This window comes from Trachurus trachurus (genome assembly GCF_905171665.1).
Source record: "Trachurus trachurus genome assembly, chromosome: 11".
NCBI classification, from domain to species: Eukaryota; Metazoa; Chordata; class Actinopteri; order Carangiformes; family Carangidae; genus Trachurus; species Trachurus trachurus.
The window spans coordinates 20,585,825-20,602,407 of record NC_139904.1 but is presented as its reverse complement, the minus strand read 5'-3'; the positions used below and the strand labels follow the sequence as shown (position 1 = coordinate 20,602,407).

Here is a 16,583-nt window from a genome sequence, read left to right as displayed (position 1 = left end):
TATTTGTCCTGAGAGAATCATGTTTGCACTTTCGCAAACATACATCTGCATGATAATTAATTCTATAAACCCATCCCTTCACCTCCTGTTGAATCAAAACAGTTTTCAGATTAATTACTTACTACTCCATCCTGGTTGTTTTGTCTCTCTGCAGAAGTAATCTGGGAACAGACACCGATTCAGAATGACTTTCAGATTCAATGAGGTCTGTCTTTATCTCTATCAAACTCACATTACCACATTCTTATGAAAGGATGCAACATGTACACTATGTTTGTGCAATAATTAAACAACATTCACTTTCAGTTTCATGAAAAATAAAGACACAGATCCTGAACCAAACCTTTTGGGCAACGTGAATGATTTGAATGAATGTATGACATAAAAGGACACCTATAGGTGACATGACTCACCTGGGTGTAAACCTACTGAAAGGAAAACAAGACAGAGACAGTAAATAAGAGGGTGCCCTGGTTGTTCAGTATTACAGTCAAATAACAAGAGAACAATATGAGAGTTAGGCAAACACGAACACTGGTGTTTGCAAATACACAGCTTTAACACTGTTTTCCCATCCAAGCATTATGATAAACTCTGTCATATGGGAGTTGAACAGTCTCTCTGTCAGTGGGTCCTTGACCTTTTGACTTTTTGTTAGAGAGGACGCCGCTTGTCAAACTAATTTTCAAAGTTTTACCTGACTGTCCCCACTCCAGTAGGCTATATATTGTACACAATGAGTGCATTTTCCACTGATAGTTATTTAGCATATTTAAATTCACCGATGACATCACAGTAGTGGGTTTGATCCCTGACAATGATGAAGCAGCTTGTAGAACTGATGTTTTATCTGTAGTGGTAACGCTATAGCCTCAAATTAAATGTGATCCAGATTCTTGCGCAAAACTTTTAGTCTTATTTATTTCATTCTGTTCAGTAACTAAAGTTAGTTACTTACATTTGCACATCCATGCTGATTTGGGATCTGGGAGCAGAGTGCCTTTCAGATTCACTATGAGTCAAATCAAACTCACATTGCAACATTACATCAATACCTCACTGCAGTGTATAGTCACACTATTTTTGTTGATTCCCTTTCAGTTTCACTCTTATGCAAAATAAAGACACATGTCCTGAACCAAACCTGTTGGACAACTTGAATCATTTCATTAGGATGTTTAAAATTTTTGGTCAGCTGCATCTTAGGATGCATGCATCTGACCATTCAAACAGCACATGAAGCCAGTGTGTATTTTATCACTCAGACATGGCCACCACCATCTCAGCAAACAAATATACTGAGCTACAGAAAGGAACCATGTAAGGATTGCCTTTTATTCATTATGCATACATTTCGAGCAAGGGAAACATCAAGGACAGCGAGGATGAGCAAAGGGTCACTGTGGTTAGAGGCCTTTACTGAGGTCTCTTATCATTAATGAAAAGTAACAGAGATTGAAATAAAAGCCATGATAACCTGAATCAAAAGTTACACTCACACTTACACTTTTGATTGCAGATGAATCAGTTGTAGAGTATCTGTTCAGACAGAGATTTTCCTCTTCTTGTTTGAATATTCAAGTCTAGTAACTCACAAGAAAAAGTCTGAAAATATGTTTCTCCTGCTTTCCATTTTGTTGATCACCTCCAGACCCTCTTAGATTTGTTCTGTGAACCCCTGTGGGGGCCTTGACCCTGTATTGTGGGCTTCATGGATGTAGATATGGTCATAATACACAGCTTTTCTTCTCCCTGGAGTGGATGTTGCAACATTGGACACAGAGTATGCACTAGAGGGGATTTGGACATCCTGTCCACCCCTCGCTGTTCAACACGGGAACACAGGATGGAAAAACCGACGTGGCCTGAGCCACAACATGCACAACCACATGCACGCACAGAGCTTGGCGTGGACCTAGGTGTGCTATTCTTCCACTCTGCTTCTCAGTAAGATCCATCTGTTCATCCTACACTAGAAAATAATATCCTTCCTTTCGCCATACAGCCTGAAAAACCATTCTGCCCATAAAAAAAGCAAAATACTGGAATTAATTCAATCGCTAGAGGAAGAGTGAGAGTTGAAAGATAAGATATACGTGCTTTTGTGTATTTATCACGGCAGATAAGTGTGTGTGTGTATTTGTGGGTGTGTTTTTGTGTGTATGGGGTGGGGGGTGCAGAAGCAATTTCGTTCTGCTCTGTTTGGCAGTGCATCAGTGAACATTTTTCTGTTCCTCTATATCTCAAACACTCTCTAGCTCCCTCTCTTCAACGCTCACCCGTCCATCCTCTATATCCCATCACACACACACACACACACACACACACACACACACACACACACACACACACACACACACACACACACACACACACACACACACACACACACACCCTCTCTCTCCTCCCCTCTCGTCTCTGTCCCTTCCTCAATTTTTCACTCTCTCACTCTGCCAGCTCCTTCTTATACAAATTCCTGTTGTTCTGTTATGGGAAGTGAGGAGACGAGGAGCTGTCTCAGTTTTGGATTTTGGTGTTTTTTGAAGGATAATTGATTGGGAAGAGCAGGATGCAGCTCACAGCAGGGGACTGGGAAATGGATTCACTGCCGATTCAATGAGTAATGAGTGGAACTGCAGTTTGTTCACTGCACAACAGAGCATTTGGTCTTATTATTTCATAATGTATCTGACATAATCCTGTTTAGGAGGAGAGTGGGTAGTCAGCCCTCCACAGGCCGTTTTGTTGGCTGTTTGTGATGGAAAAGGGAAAAGAAAAACAGGAAAGTGGATTAGTGTTACAAAGCAGCAATTACATGTTACACTATTTAGAGTGATGGAGGGACAGATAGTAAAATGTAGTGGTGCATAGGCAGCGTGGAAGGTGATGTGTGTGTGTGGTGGGTAGATGAAGGAAATAATGGAAATGATGCTTTGGAAGAGAATGTATTAAGCAGTGCACAGTGTGGCAGTGTATCTTACTGTAATGGGGGGATAGGCAGATGCCATTGTCTGGAGCCCTATATCACAAAATAACAGTAAGAGGATTTACCACCCATGGTGAAGACAAATGCACACAGACACACTCACAAACTGTAGTGGCCAAAACCAAGCAAACATGCACCCAAATAACCCCCTGACATATAAACACCACCCAGAGAGAGTGGGTGACAGACAGACAGACAGACAGACAGAGAGAGAGAGAGAGAGAGACACTTGGACATAATGTTCACACACACATTAGCAGTGGTGTAAAATGGAGCATATTGACATCCAGTGACAACAGACGCTGTTAAATCCCCCTCTCACCCCGATTCTACACAAAGCTACAGCAGGCGGCTGAGGCTGGACACTGCCAAACAGTTACTTGCGCGAGCGCGTGTGTGTGTGTTTCTGTGTGCACGTGTGTATGTGTGTGCGTTGGCACTTTGACACCCAAACGCACAGTGTGTGCGCGCGCCCTGCCGTGCCGTGCCGTTCTGCGCCGCGCCGCGCCGCGCTCTGCCGCTCATCGCCTCTGTAGCCGAGGGGGAAAAGTCTTAACGGATCTCAGGCAGGAAGGCGAGCGACAAACCCGGCTCATTAAAATCCCGTCCGCAGACCCTCTGCCGGTCGCGCGCATTACTACTACAACTCCTCGCGGTGCTGCCGGTGCCGTCGACGGACCCAGAGAGAGAGAGAGAGAGAAGGAGAGAGAGAGACGCGCGCGCAAAAGGTGTGGAGAGGAGAGGGCACAATGGGACCGAACCGGAGCCGTTAAACGGTTCAGACGTATATACGCACTCGGAAAACCACAGACGCGCACGCTGCAGCTGTGAAGGAGGCCAGACGCCGGGGAGGAAAACGGAGACATGGCGAAAACGGGCAAGATCTGAACTTTGGAGGATCCGCCGTGCAGGATTATATCGCTCAGTCCACGATCTGACCGCTGAAACCAGGGACGGAATCAGAGTTTGCATCAGTGTGTTAAAGGGAATAGTCTAGCCTACGTTATGGCGCGCGGTGACAGTCGTTTGGGGACCTGGCAGGTGCTGCTGACCATCTCACTGGTCATCACCCCCCTGTCTGCTCACGGTAAGTCCAGTGCACTACCCGAGTCCCACCCTGTGCGTGTGTATGCATGTGGATACGTGTGTGTGCGTGTGTGTGTGTGTGTGTGTTGCATGCAAGCGCTCACGTGCATAAATCAAATCACACCTGCATCGCCAAGGCTTTGACATGGAAAACATCAAATGACACTGTCGATCTATGCAACATAGGGACGCTGCCATGCAAATGAATGGTGGTGGTTAATAACCTCTCTATTGTCAGCGCTGGTTCTTTCAGCCAATTGACAGTAACCTGGTGGGCAGTGATAGGTTGATGGTGAATTCTGTTTGGACACTTATCTTTTAAATGCACTGACAATTGCATTCTAGCACCAATGATGTCATTTGGTGCTTTTTATATATATTTGCATTCAACAAACTAATGATCAATCACGAAGATGTGCAGGTTAATGTGACGAGCTGGTGTGAAATGTTCTCTCCGCTGTACAGATTATTAATGACACTTGAACCATTGACTGTTGGCGGGCATGGGTATGGTCCGGCCAATCCCATCATGTCCACTAAGGAGGGGGGGGGGGGGAAACCTTTGCATGCTGGAGAGACCAATAACTGTTTGATAGATAACTGGCTTATTTGAACGTTATTGGCCCTCGAGCAGTGTCAGTGTGCATCTCCATACAGAAGAAGACACACATGTCTGTGGGTGATCGGAGAGACAGAGACATTTGACAGCTCAGTGGCTGCTGCAGCTGCGGCTCGCCGCGGCGGTGCGTGGCCCAGACAAAGGCGGGATTAGGTGCGCGGTGGGCAGGCTACAGGGGGGCTAATTCACGGCGTTGAAAGGACTGAATTCCTCCAGACATGCAGGAGAAGCCCGAGACAACCGAACCCCCACCCACCCCGACCCCCACTCTTATTAAGCTACTGTCCCTCCCGTCCCTTGGAGAGATGAAGACGCACAGTGTGGGAACGGAAACCTGACATGTCTCTGTTGGCACACAGTAGCTACACACATAGAAAAATCCTAGAAATATAGAAATGAACGCCGCTGCCGCTGCCCAGCAACAGGGTGGCTCGTGCACGCAGAGGGTCGCCGGGGTTCACATGCATGGGCACGCGCTGCCACTGTACCGCTCCCCCCTCCTCCCTTTCGCCGCATCTCTCTCTCGCCCTCAATGTGTAACCAGGCGTTAACGCTGTGACATATTGACCGGCAAATGTACGGCCTGTCTCGCGCGCTCTAAACCCCAGAGAGCACGTGGCGGTGGGTATGTGATTAATAAGGAAGGCAGCACAGGTGATTTCTCATTTACACTCAGCTACAGCCGGTCAAAACTAATGCAGTCTCATCCAACAGCCCTGAAATGAAGCTTCCTGCATGAAGGTTTGTGTGGAACTGTTTCAGAAAAGGTGCTCGATTAATCTACTGAAAGCTAATTTTGGAGTTTGTCCACACTGTTTATATCAATGAGGGCTCAATTACACACAGGTAAAATACAAAATACTATAATCTCTCTCTCTCTCTCTCTCTCTCTCTCTCTCTCTCTCTCTCTCTCTCTCTCTCTCTCTCTCTCTCTCTCTCTCTCTCTCTCTGTGACCCTTACCCAGTAATAGAAGAAGAAGAAAATGAATGGAGACCACACAGTAGAAAATATGGCTTTAATATTCCTATAGTGGGCCTCCAGAGGCCTATGTCTTTATGAATTATAAGAATTATATGACTTTGAATTTTTCAAACCTATAGTTCATTGCACAGATTTTTGCTCTCACAGCAGCTCTGTGATTTTAAATGACTGTGTAACAGAAGCTGCACCGATCATTTATATTTTATTTTTTGCCAGATTTTTGACAGATCAATTCATTGTTCAGTCACGAAAAACTGCCAAAATGCTTGTTTTGTCACCTGTAGTCACTGACTTTATAAACTGCACACAATTGCAAAGAAATCCATCTTTACACCCTGTTTTATGAAACCAAAGGATATTCTATTATTGACTTTCATAAGGTGAAGATCCAATAAATCTCTGAATGTGAGAAGTAGCAATCATTAAATTCTTCTTGCGTTTACTGGAAAAATGACAATGACTAGATTATAGAAGTACTAATTAATATTCTGTTAATATTCTCTAAAATAGTCAGTCCACTAACGGATGCACACAGAAACATACAGAAATGCTGATTATCTTTGAAGGCCATGTAAAGGAATATGGACCAAATCCAGACTCTTGGGTGCTCTGCCATGTAAGTATGTGTGTATATGTGTGTGTGTGTATGTGTGTGTGTGTGTGTGTCTACTGTCTGAGTGACTGCACACTGTGAGGTCCATCTGCCCTGTAGCCCCAGAAAGCTCATGATATGTCACAATAGATCAGATCAGCAGCATCTCACTGACTTTCACACGCATGCACACAGAAGGGGAAGGAGACGGCTATTCATGGTTTAAAAATCCAAAATGCAGGTGTATGGGTGGGTGGGTGGGTGGGGGTGGGGGGTTATGGGTTGACCAGTTAAGAGGTGTCAAAAAAAAGATAAATGAAATACACTCAGAGCCGCTGGACACATGCAATGCAACATTTTATCAATGGTTTCTTGAGCAAAAAACACATTTTATTGTAAAAAATATTAAAATAATATAATTGGATTCACTGGCTGGGCCAAACAACAACAATATGCATTATTGACAACCCACTGATAATAAACCCCACTATGCACTGCAGGTGAGGTGTAGGCTCGCTGGGAATCTGCACTGTGGCCAGCTCTGCTGACCTTAGGTAAAACTTGTTACCATGGTGACATGCTCAGTGTGATGCCGTATAGGTGAAGAGCGGAGCGGCAGTCAAAGGCACAAATCGCACCATTTCTAAGACGGAAATCAAATTGCCAAGCAGGGGCTCGTACATTCACTTTGCTCATCTTGCTCTTGTAATCTCTTCATGTTCCCTTTTGCTCTTCTAATCACTATGAGACTGCCAGCTGCTAACAGGATGTGGCATCTGAGTCTCGACGGGGAACAAATTGGCAGACTGAACCTTTAAATGAAATGTGAATGAGTTGTAATCAGTTTTAACTAGTGGAGCATGTCTATCTCTTTCACAAGCGTTTGAGTTCATTCCACCTCAGTTTTCCCAGAGATGGAGTTGGCATCTAACGTTTACTGACTAGCAGGCTGATTGATTGAAAAACAAGAGAGGGAGCGCGCGAACACTGGATTCTCTGTTTCCACTGCAACTCCCTCGCCCCACTCCTCCTTTCAACATGGCACCTCTTTACATCTCACCATGGCAACAGCAGTGTGTGTGTGTGTGTGTGTGTGTGTGAGGTGAATCTCATGGTTTCTCAGCCACCATGAGTCTTCGTGACTCCAGGCACGTTCAGATGGTTTTTGTATTAGCTCTGAATGAGGTGGCAGACACTGAAAGCAGTGATCTCACTGGGCACAGTGATTTCGGGGTGGCAGCGGGAGAGAGGCCGCCTGGCCAAGTATTTGGATGAGTTGGATGAGACGACGTACCAGGCCAGTGGAAAACTATGAAGAAGTGGATATTTGAAATTCAGTCAACTGTGGGAACAGTACCTCTTGCTCAAGAAAAATATTCCCCAATCTGTTCACCAGCAGGGTCTTTTCTTTCTTCTTGCTCCCTTTATTTCCCCCTGTAAAGATATCTTTTTACATTTTGGAAGAGGCACAACTTGGCCTTCTTGCCAGGGCTTAGATGACAAGATTGATACCACTCTTATGTCTGTATGTTTAATATGAAGCTACTGCCAAGACTGGAAATACCTTCTCTTCCTCTGTCAAATAGGACAAAATCAAAAGGTTTTTTTTTTTTTGGAAACTTTTGGATCACCACTTGAATTTAAAATTGAGTTCTGCGGGTTTGAACGATGTTTGGCTGCACAGCAGCAATAGCTTGTAATGACTGGCCCACCCATCGGCAACTTGCTGCACGTTAAAAACTTTTAAGAGCTCCAGTCTGACTGTAGCCTCCCTCCCTGTCCTCTCCTTTTTTTGTTCTTTCTCTCTCTCGGCCTCTGTGGCTGTGTGTGTGCATCTTTCCCTGCAGCTTTCCAAGCAGAGGAGGAGTGCCTGACCGATCGGCCTCTAACCTATAGCTCTAAATCCTAATCTAATCCTCACCCAGCCTCTGTCACCAGAGCACATTAGACAATCAGTCAATGTGCCTAATCCTACATCTCCACAGTCTGATTACACGACAGTCTTCAGCTCTTGCTCTGATTTCTTTGACAATTAATCACTTAATAGCTCCTAAAACATGAACCCACAGCAACTCTTTGTCTTCCTATTGCGTGTTCTTATTTTACAGTGTTCATGAAAGGCAGGTGAATTCAGAGTGAAGGATATGTTGACTTAACGATACTCTCTCAGAAACCTAGCCTGGTTCAGCCTTAAGGCATTTCTGCAAAATACTGAGGGGATCCATTTCAATTATTCATGTTTCACCCTTGGCCACAATCTTTATAAAAGAAAACAGAGACAGCGCTATGGGATTTGCTCCAAGCCTTTGTTTTTTTATGCTGTCCTCTATATTTAGATGAAATCACAAAAAAAAAAAAACTGACAAACTCCTCCACTGCTCTGCGGCTGATGCAATGCTGACAATAAGATGAAGTCAAAGGGGCACGCCATTGATTTTACACATCAACGTCAGTTCACCTGTCACATGAAGGACTCAGCCGCCTGTGCAAACAGCTGGATGATGTCTTCATTGGTTGTGGAGCAGCTTTGTGTCTGGTATGACTAAATGAGCCAAGTGGATGTCGTCACATTTACCTTGGCTTGGGCTTCGAGACCACATTTTTTATTGATGAAAAACCTGTGTTACATTCTAGTGGCATCTGTTTTCCAGGTAGATAGAATCCAATGAACTGCATTATGGGAAGTGTATAGAAACCAGTGTTTTTGGAGCTTGATCCGCAATAAGAAAACAAAAGTCAATCTTGATGATTTGTGTGTCTGATTGACAGGGAGGCATTCACTGGCCAGGCGCCATCATCACCACAACCAGTCGTCTGTCAACCACGAGGCCTTGAACGCCAGGATGGTGCTCAGTGACGACTCGGCAGAGAGAGACCATCTGATCGGAGCAGGTCTCGGCGCCAAACTCCCTCTCAGCTCCGCCAAACATCACCATTCTCGTAAACGTGTCCACCTAGACTTTGTAGACGAGGACCCGCCTGCTGGAGAAGAGCTCACCGCCGGGGGGGCAGGTCCAGACCAACCTGGAAACCCCTTGTCCGACGACGTTATCACCGTAGAGTTCCACAGCCCAGCGCCGGATGTTGTGCCCTCTGATTCCGCTCTGGATTGGGCGAAAGCCCCCAAACCCCAGGCCCAGAAGCAGAAAGGTGGAGACCCTACCGCATGGACGCTCTCTGACTTTTACGACTACCTGTCCCCCGACGACGACCTTTCAGCATTAGATACTACTCCAGAACCCGAGCCCACCCCTTCACCCCCGGCCGACATGGAGGACGAGAATCCGCTCCTCACCGATCCCTCCGTCATTCCTGACGAGGTGAAGCCGAACGTGGACAACAGACCCTCCTTACCTGCTCCTCCCATGCCGGGGCCAGACAAGGGGGACGGGCTGGGCCTCGGTGGTGCCATGGGGACTGACGGCTGCAGGCTGGGCTTTGTGCGCTCTGGACCAGGGGTGTGTGTGTCTCAGTGTGACATTGAGCCCAATTTCTGCTTCAATGGAGGGGTGTGCACCGTGGTGGCAGGAATGGGAGCTTTCTGCAGGTGAGAAAAACACACTTTTTAATCTACAGGTAAAGTTCAGTCGGTTTTTTTTGTAACATTTTTTTTTACCAAGAAGGCAGTGACATGTTTGAGGAAAACTCGTGCACATACCACAAATGTACACTATGAAAGCGGCACCAGAAGTGTCTGGGCGCCCCCACTCCCCCCACCTCTTTTAATTTGTGTTGTGAAATTTTCCCAATATGTTCCCTCTCCGACACAAAAGAAAAGATTTAGGACATTTCAGACAAGCACACACACACACACACAGAAAACACACGCATGCACAAAGACAGAAGGCTGGCTTAATGTGTCATGAGGGTTCGTCAAGAACACAGCAGGGTCGCCGAAGGATTAGCTCAGTTTTGGAGGCAGTGTGTGTGTGTGTGTGTGTGTGTGTTATGCTTTTGATAGCTGATATAGACACACGCAGTATGCAGGCACAGAAAGTGTGTGAGAAATATGATAATACAGGGAGGCTAGGGAGGAACGCACACCACACGCATGTTAAGTGAAGACATACACACTCGTACGCCACGCTTTGATAGCACCATCTGTCCAATCCTACAACCTGACTGTAAGCTTAGAGGTAAACTGTTGCTCACCTGATCATACCTGCTGAGTAATAGCACACACGCACATGCACGTGCACATGCACACACTTCCTAATGTTAACGCAACACACGCAAAGAGACACACGGTCACAGACACAGATGCACACACAGGGGTATCTAAGGGTTCAAACATTTGCCTGCAGCTCCACAGGGAATAGACAGGAATATGGATAAGGTACAAACACACACACACACACACGTTCATAAACACACACATACACGCATGCATGTGTCCTGATCCTTTGATCTCATTAAGGACTAGGCTGCAGGCCGAATCCCTGCTTTGCTGGACAGACCTCAGGACACCATGTCATCAGGCCTGAGTACCATTTTACACTCTTTACTCAGGATAACAAGCTGTAGTGATAAATGTGCCAAATAAGCCAGTGCAGTGGGGAAACACTCCTGACCGCTGGCTTTTTCCACACAGCAGATTAGTAGTAAGCCAAAAGGGATAATTCAAAAAAAAAAAGGAAAAAAAAAAATTCTTTGATAAGCTATGAGGTAGAATGATGAAAGAATGAACAATATTCATGTTTTCTCTGTTCCCTCCCTTTGTATCCAGGTGCAATGTGCAGGACTACATCTGGAACAAAGGCACGCGCTGTGATTGGGCAGTCACCGAGTTTCAGGTGCTGTGTGTGGTGGTGGGCGTGGCCTCCTTCATGCTCCTCCTCCTCTTCATGATCATCGTATTCTTTGCCAAGAGGCTGCACCGCCTCAAGAACGAGAACAGGCGCCTTCGCAAACGCAGGTGTGTGTGACCATGTGTGTGTGTGTGTGTGTAAGTGTGTGTGCAACTGGGAGGTGAGAATGTAAAAATATGTACTGTGAGTTACACTATTTGGTGGTGGGAGCAAATTTGGATTTTAAAGTCATCAGCCACAGTTGATTTAATTATCTTTGGTATCCACTGAATTATTTGTATTTTTAGATTGTGATTGTACATTTTAGGTCTCTAGTTTCACTCTGTGCAGTGCAACGTGGGAAAATATGGACCTGAAATGCAAAGATTGAAAGAAAACATGAAAAAAAAAGTTTGCTGCAAATATTTAACCCACACATGTATCTCTGTCTCTCTCTCTCTCCGTGTCCTGCTGTAGTAAGTACCGCCCACAGAGCACTGAGCCACAGACGGACGGACTCTCGGTTTCCACAACAGCCGACGGCTCGCAGCCAAACGTAAGGAAACTGTGTGACTCCCCTCCGCCCGCTCCCCAAGCTCACTCTCACAACCTGGCGTACTATGACAACATTATCTGTCAGGTATGCCCCAACTCTCCTCATGTTTACCCTCCTCTCTCTTTCCGTCCATTCTTCTTCCATTCGATTTTATTTTCTCCGCCTCTCCCTCTCCCTCCCTCTCTCTCTCTCTCTCTCTTCTGCTTCTCTTTAATTTCCATCCATCTGTTTTCCTCCCTTCCTCATTACGTTCTCTCCTGTGTTGTCTCTGTGCCAGCTCGAGTAGAGTAGTGGTTCGATCAATGTATCATCCGTCCGTGTCTGTGTGCATGGCCGTCTATCTGTACTGAAAACACCCACCTAACTAAGCCTTGCAGTCTTATGCACACGCTAAACTCACCTTGATTCCCTAGTAAATTCTATATTTTATTGGGTTTTCACCTGGAGTTGTTTCTGTACAGTATAAGTGTGTATTTAATGCTTTTCACACTCGCCGATCCCTTCAGAGGCCATCAACAACCAGCTATACCTGGGAATATAAACCCAGAAACCCTTATAACCACTTCCAGGTAAGCAGAGCAGAAACATCCACATTGCCTGCAGCAGTCTCCCTCCTTGGCTTTGCTTTGAACTTATCCACTGTGCAACTGCTAGACGCCAGATTTTGGTTCTCCATTCGCATTGCAAACAAACCCCCCTCCTGCACCTGATCCTGTATCAGCCGTATTCCACTGTAGGTGAAATGATTAATCACCTCCCGCAAAGCTTGCCGCAATCAGTTGTTCAGAGGTGTCATGTAGCCAGCGCTGTGTGAATAAATAGTAAGTTCCCCCCATTTGCTGCCTCTCTCTCTTACCCGTGCCTCTGCAGCTTCCTGAGAAAGCTCGATGAGGAAGCCGGGCCTCCATTTTGTTTCAGCTGCTTGCTTCGCTCTCTCGTGCCCATAAAGCTCAGACAGCCATTTTAGGGTCCCAGTGCAGCAGGTCTCCCCTTTTCTGCCCAACTCTCCTCCAAAGGTTGTGCATGTATTGCCGTTATACGTTGAAATGCATTCTGTAGCTGCATGTGTGTGTCCATGAATATGAATGTGTATGCAGTGATGCATTCAATCAATTTCTATTCATTTTTCAATATGTAAAGGGGGGCTGTGTTTTCAGGCAGATTTATGTGCGCCCCTGTTTGGCATTCATCAGCCATACTGGGTTTCTAGGTTACTAAGCCAATACAGTATGTAAGGTTACTGAGGCATGGCTAAACCTTTCAACTCAATGATCAATGGAAATTCTTATTAACAGAGGCAGATATAAATAGAGATTAAACAGAGATGTTGAATAAACTTTATGAGATCAACAGAGCAAAGCCGTTTTACTTGCAGGACCTCAGGCTTTTTAAACTTGCCATCTCTGGCGTGAAAGGGCGTTAAGTGAGTCGTGTCCAGCTATGGCCAGTGTGACTGATCAATGATGCCCTACTTCCTGCCCGCTGTGACCGTGACCATGACCTTCAGATGTCTGTGACTGACATACCAATCAATCGATGGCTTCAACATTTACAGATGTACACAGACACAATAGTTTTGCAGCGATGCAAACACGGCTCGCGTCGATGACTGCATGCATTTAGTTCATTCAACACACGTGCAGTCACGAACACGAGAGCAGATTGATGGATTTTAAATATCGCATATTAATTCTCAGGCCATTACCCACACTTGGCTGGGCTAACTGGAGTGAGCAATTTGCGACTTGCTTTTTCTAATGTAAACCGCTGCTCTCGGAGCTCCGCTGGCATTTCAGCGCAGTTGTTACTGACGACTTTCTGTGACTTCCGGATGCTCTAAATGTCAGGTCTAGAGGCTAAAAAGCCCCTGCAGCCACATAGTCTGCAGTGCAGTTTTTTAAATGTCACAGAGCCGGTCGGTATTTTTTTAAAGGGATGAGGTATGATTAGTTGATTAGACAAAGGTCTAGGCGTACAGCATGACTATCAGTCCATACAGTGACCTATTAGTTCAAGAAGATCATTTATTGCAGCACAACACAAGCTTTCTGCAGCATAGGTATATGAGTTTATTTGTTTGTTACTGACATGCACGTTTTTAAGTTTCCATTTTTGGCTCAAGTTTAATTCTTAGTTTTTATTTGGTTAAGTAAAAAAAACCTTTGAGGAGTCTATATGTTCATTGTCCCTGCTCTGTACGTGATACCACTGACTCCATTATCTGGAGACACTGTACTTTCTCTAACACACATAGCCTCCTCTTCTCTTACCTGTTGGTTAGGAGCAGGTCTGTGAGGATGTAATGTGCCACAGAGGTTTATGCAAACCAATTTTTATGCATCTTTAGGTGAACATAGCATTTGCCAGACCATTGGATTTTCCTGTTAAATGACAGGAAATGCTACTCAGTGCCTTCAAATGATGTAAAATTCATATTCCAATACAAGTGAATGAACAATAGATGATACATTTTTAGGTTACAGAACCCTGTGTCTTATATTCTCTCTCTCTCTCTCTCTCTCTCTCTCTCTCTCTCTCTGTATACCAAGATGTGTTTGTAAGTGCAAATTTTAAGAGTAACCAATTCTCCCCACAGGATGAGCCCCAGAAGCAGGAGGACCCCGCAAAGTCCCCGCAAACCAAGGAGGAGGGGTCTATGAACATCCTCAACTCTCATTCCCCCAAGCACGAGAACAATCGCCCGACCTCTGTCGTCCACGACGACCACACCCCCAACAACACAGAGGAAAATGCCGAGGTAAACATGCTCCAGAACAACCTGGTATAATGTCACCACCTGTCAAAGTGCGCTGCCGGAGAATCAGACCAAAATATTCAGTGCGCACACAAACAGCCACAACAGCAACAACAGATCATTACAGGCTAACATTGTTTACACCTTGAAAAGTACATATTGTGTGTTTTATACCGTTTTAATCAGGCCTAAATGTCTAAAGTAAGCACAACATGAATTTAAGGATACAACTTGAGAAGCACAAAAGTCCTGTTTACAAGGCTGCCATGACATCACTGATCACATAGTGGCGCCACTGCCTCCTCTCTCTTCTCTGTCTGCCTCTCACTCTGGTCTAAAATCTCTGGCTTGGACCAACTAATGACTGACTTTTCTCTCTACTGATGCCCTGCCTTGGTCTTTGACCAATGAACTCTCGCTCCTTCATTGTCTCCTCTCCTGCCCCCGCCCCCTCCCCTTCCCCCCACACCTTCGCCTGCCCCGCCTTACTGTCTCCCTCTCCGCTCGCATGCATTGGTGTTATCAACGAAAAGTGTCTGAAAACGTAATATTTGCAAAAGAAGTACGTGGAAATCCAGTGAATCTGTATTTGCGAAATATTCATGTTTGACATTGCTAATAAGTGGATATGTTTAGATAAATTATATGAGGTAATTGCTTGGAGTTGATATTTGAATCTATATACACATATTACACACGCTGTGTCTTGGTTTTCAATGTGATTTCTAATACTTTAATGTACTTGAGGTTCTTTTGTACTTTTTTGGCTATACATGGAGGATTATAGTTCACAGTGGTTGGAATAAATCTTTTTAATTTTATCCAGCTTGTCCCTGTGTGTTGCTATGAGCTCTGCTTTCCCTGGAGATTCTCTGTTTCTCTCTGTTTCTCGCTCTCTCCTTTCTCTGCATGCCTGCTCATGATGAAGCTAACTACTGCCCAACTGCTCCCATGCTAATAATAACTGAATGCATGGCTGACCCCTGCTTTTGTACCACAGTAGGCAGCTCACAGATCACACTACACACACAATAGTGACTGTGTGCCCATTCAGCACCACGGACAGTTCCTCAAGATGAATAGAAACCACTGCAACAGCCTGAAATAGACCTTTTTTTTCTCAATTCTTCCTGTGGAAGCATTAAAATTTAAAGCAGGCTTTAACTCACACCCATTGTCAGTGCAGGGAGAATGTCACAGATTACTGAGTTTTAATTTGTCAATTACAGACTCAACAGATGAGCATTTAAAAAAAAAAAGAATGGTGATGAAAGTTAAATTATATGCTTTGAGCTTTGAGTTCATATTTCTCTGTCTGTTGTTCAACTTCCAGTTTTTAATCCTGTAATTTGAATGAATCAACACTTGACAATTGACAATCATTTCTATTCAGGCCCGCAGTTTTTATATGATTATCTGTGACTCTGGTTCCATGTATCATTTGGCGTTTTGTTTAATTTTTCCATGTCTTATTGTGATCAATTGTACTGTCATCTGTTTTGACCCTTTTCCATCCATGGATGCATTACTAAATGGGCCTACTGGGCCCACACCTGAGGTATCAGGGGTCCCAGAGCCTGTTCTTTCCAAATAATCCTAAAATTGTTAATATTGGTTATCGGCCTGATCTGATATTTTTTCTGATCTGATAGAGCTGCATTTAGATAATCCTAGAACAAAAATTAGTTTGGGAAAGGGAATTTTATTCACATAGAAAAGAGAATCAGACAATATTTAACATTACAATATAGGACAATAAAAATCTAATGCAACCAACTGAAACTATATAAGAGAGATCTATAAGAAAAAAGTAAAAACGGACAAAAAGATAACTGTCTCCTTTAAAGTGTTGTATATAGAACACATTATACTTGATGTATCTGTGGAGAGGAGTGTACCCTCTAATTTACACATCTCTAGCTTGAACAGCCAATGTCAAACCCTGAGAGTTATGATTGACGTGGCTATAAAAAAACATGTTTGTATTTAACAACGGTGAACATCACTTCTTATATCTGATCTCTGGTAATAAACTCACAGTGAATAATTACCCCACTCAGCTCCACGTATAGTGATTTCTATCTGGTAAACACAGTGGACAGATCAGCAGCTTAAGAATCAAATATTTCCCTCAGGAGTTGGTGGAGACCAAAACAGAGCTAAGATTTTTTTTTAAATCATGTTGCTCCATATGTGCAGGATTTATAAATAATAAACTGT

The 16,583-nt window shown here is 44.6% G+C and overlaps 1 protein-coding gene across 1 annotated transcript; it reads left to right on the top strand.

The window, feature by feature from the left end:
- Positions 1-3,919: 3,919 nt before the first annotated feature.
- cspg5b (chondroitin sulfate proteoglycan 5b) lies at positions 3,920-14,396 on the top strand (the record flags this gene model as incomplete). Its single annotated transcript, XM_083981868.1, has 5 exons — positions 3,920-4,073; positions 9,035-9,812; positions 10,992-11,180; positions 11,530-11,692; positions 14,205-14,396. Exons 1-5 carry the CDS (start codon positions 3,992-3,994, stop codon positions 14,394-14,396), a joined length of 1,404 nt encoding a protein of 467 aa, XP_083837994.1. The 5' UTR covers positions 3,920-3,991.
- Between the last annotated feature and the right edge of the window lie 2,187 nt (positions 14,397-16,583).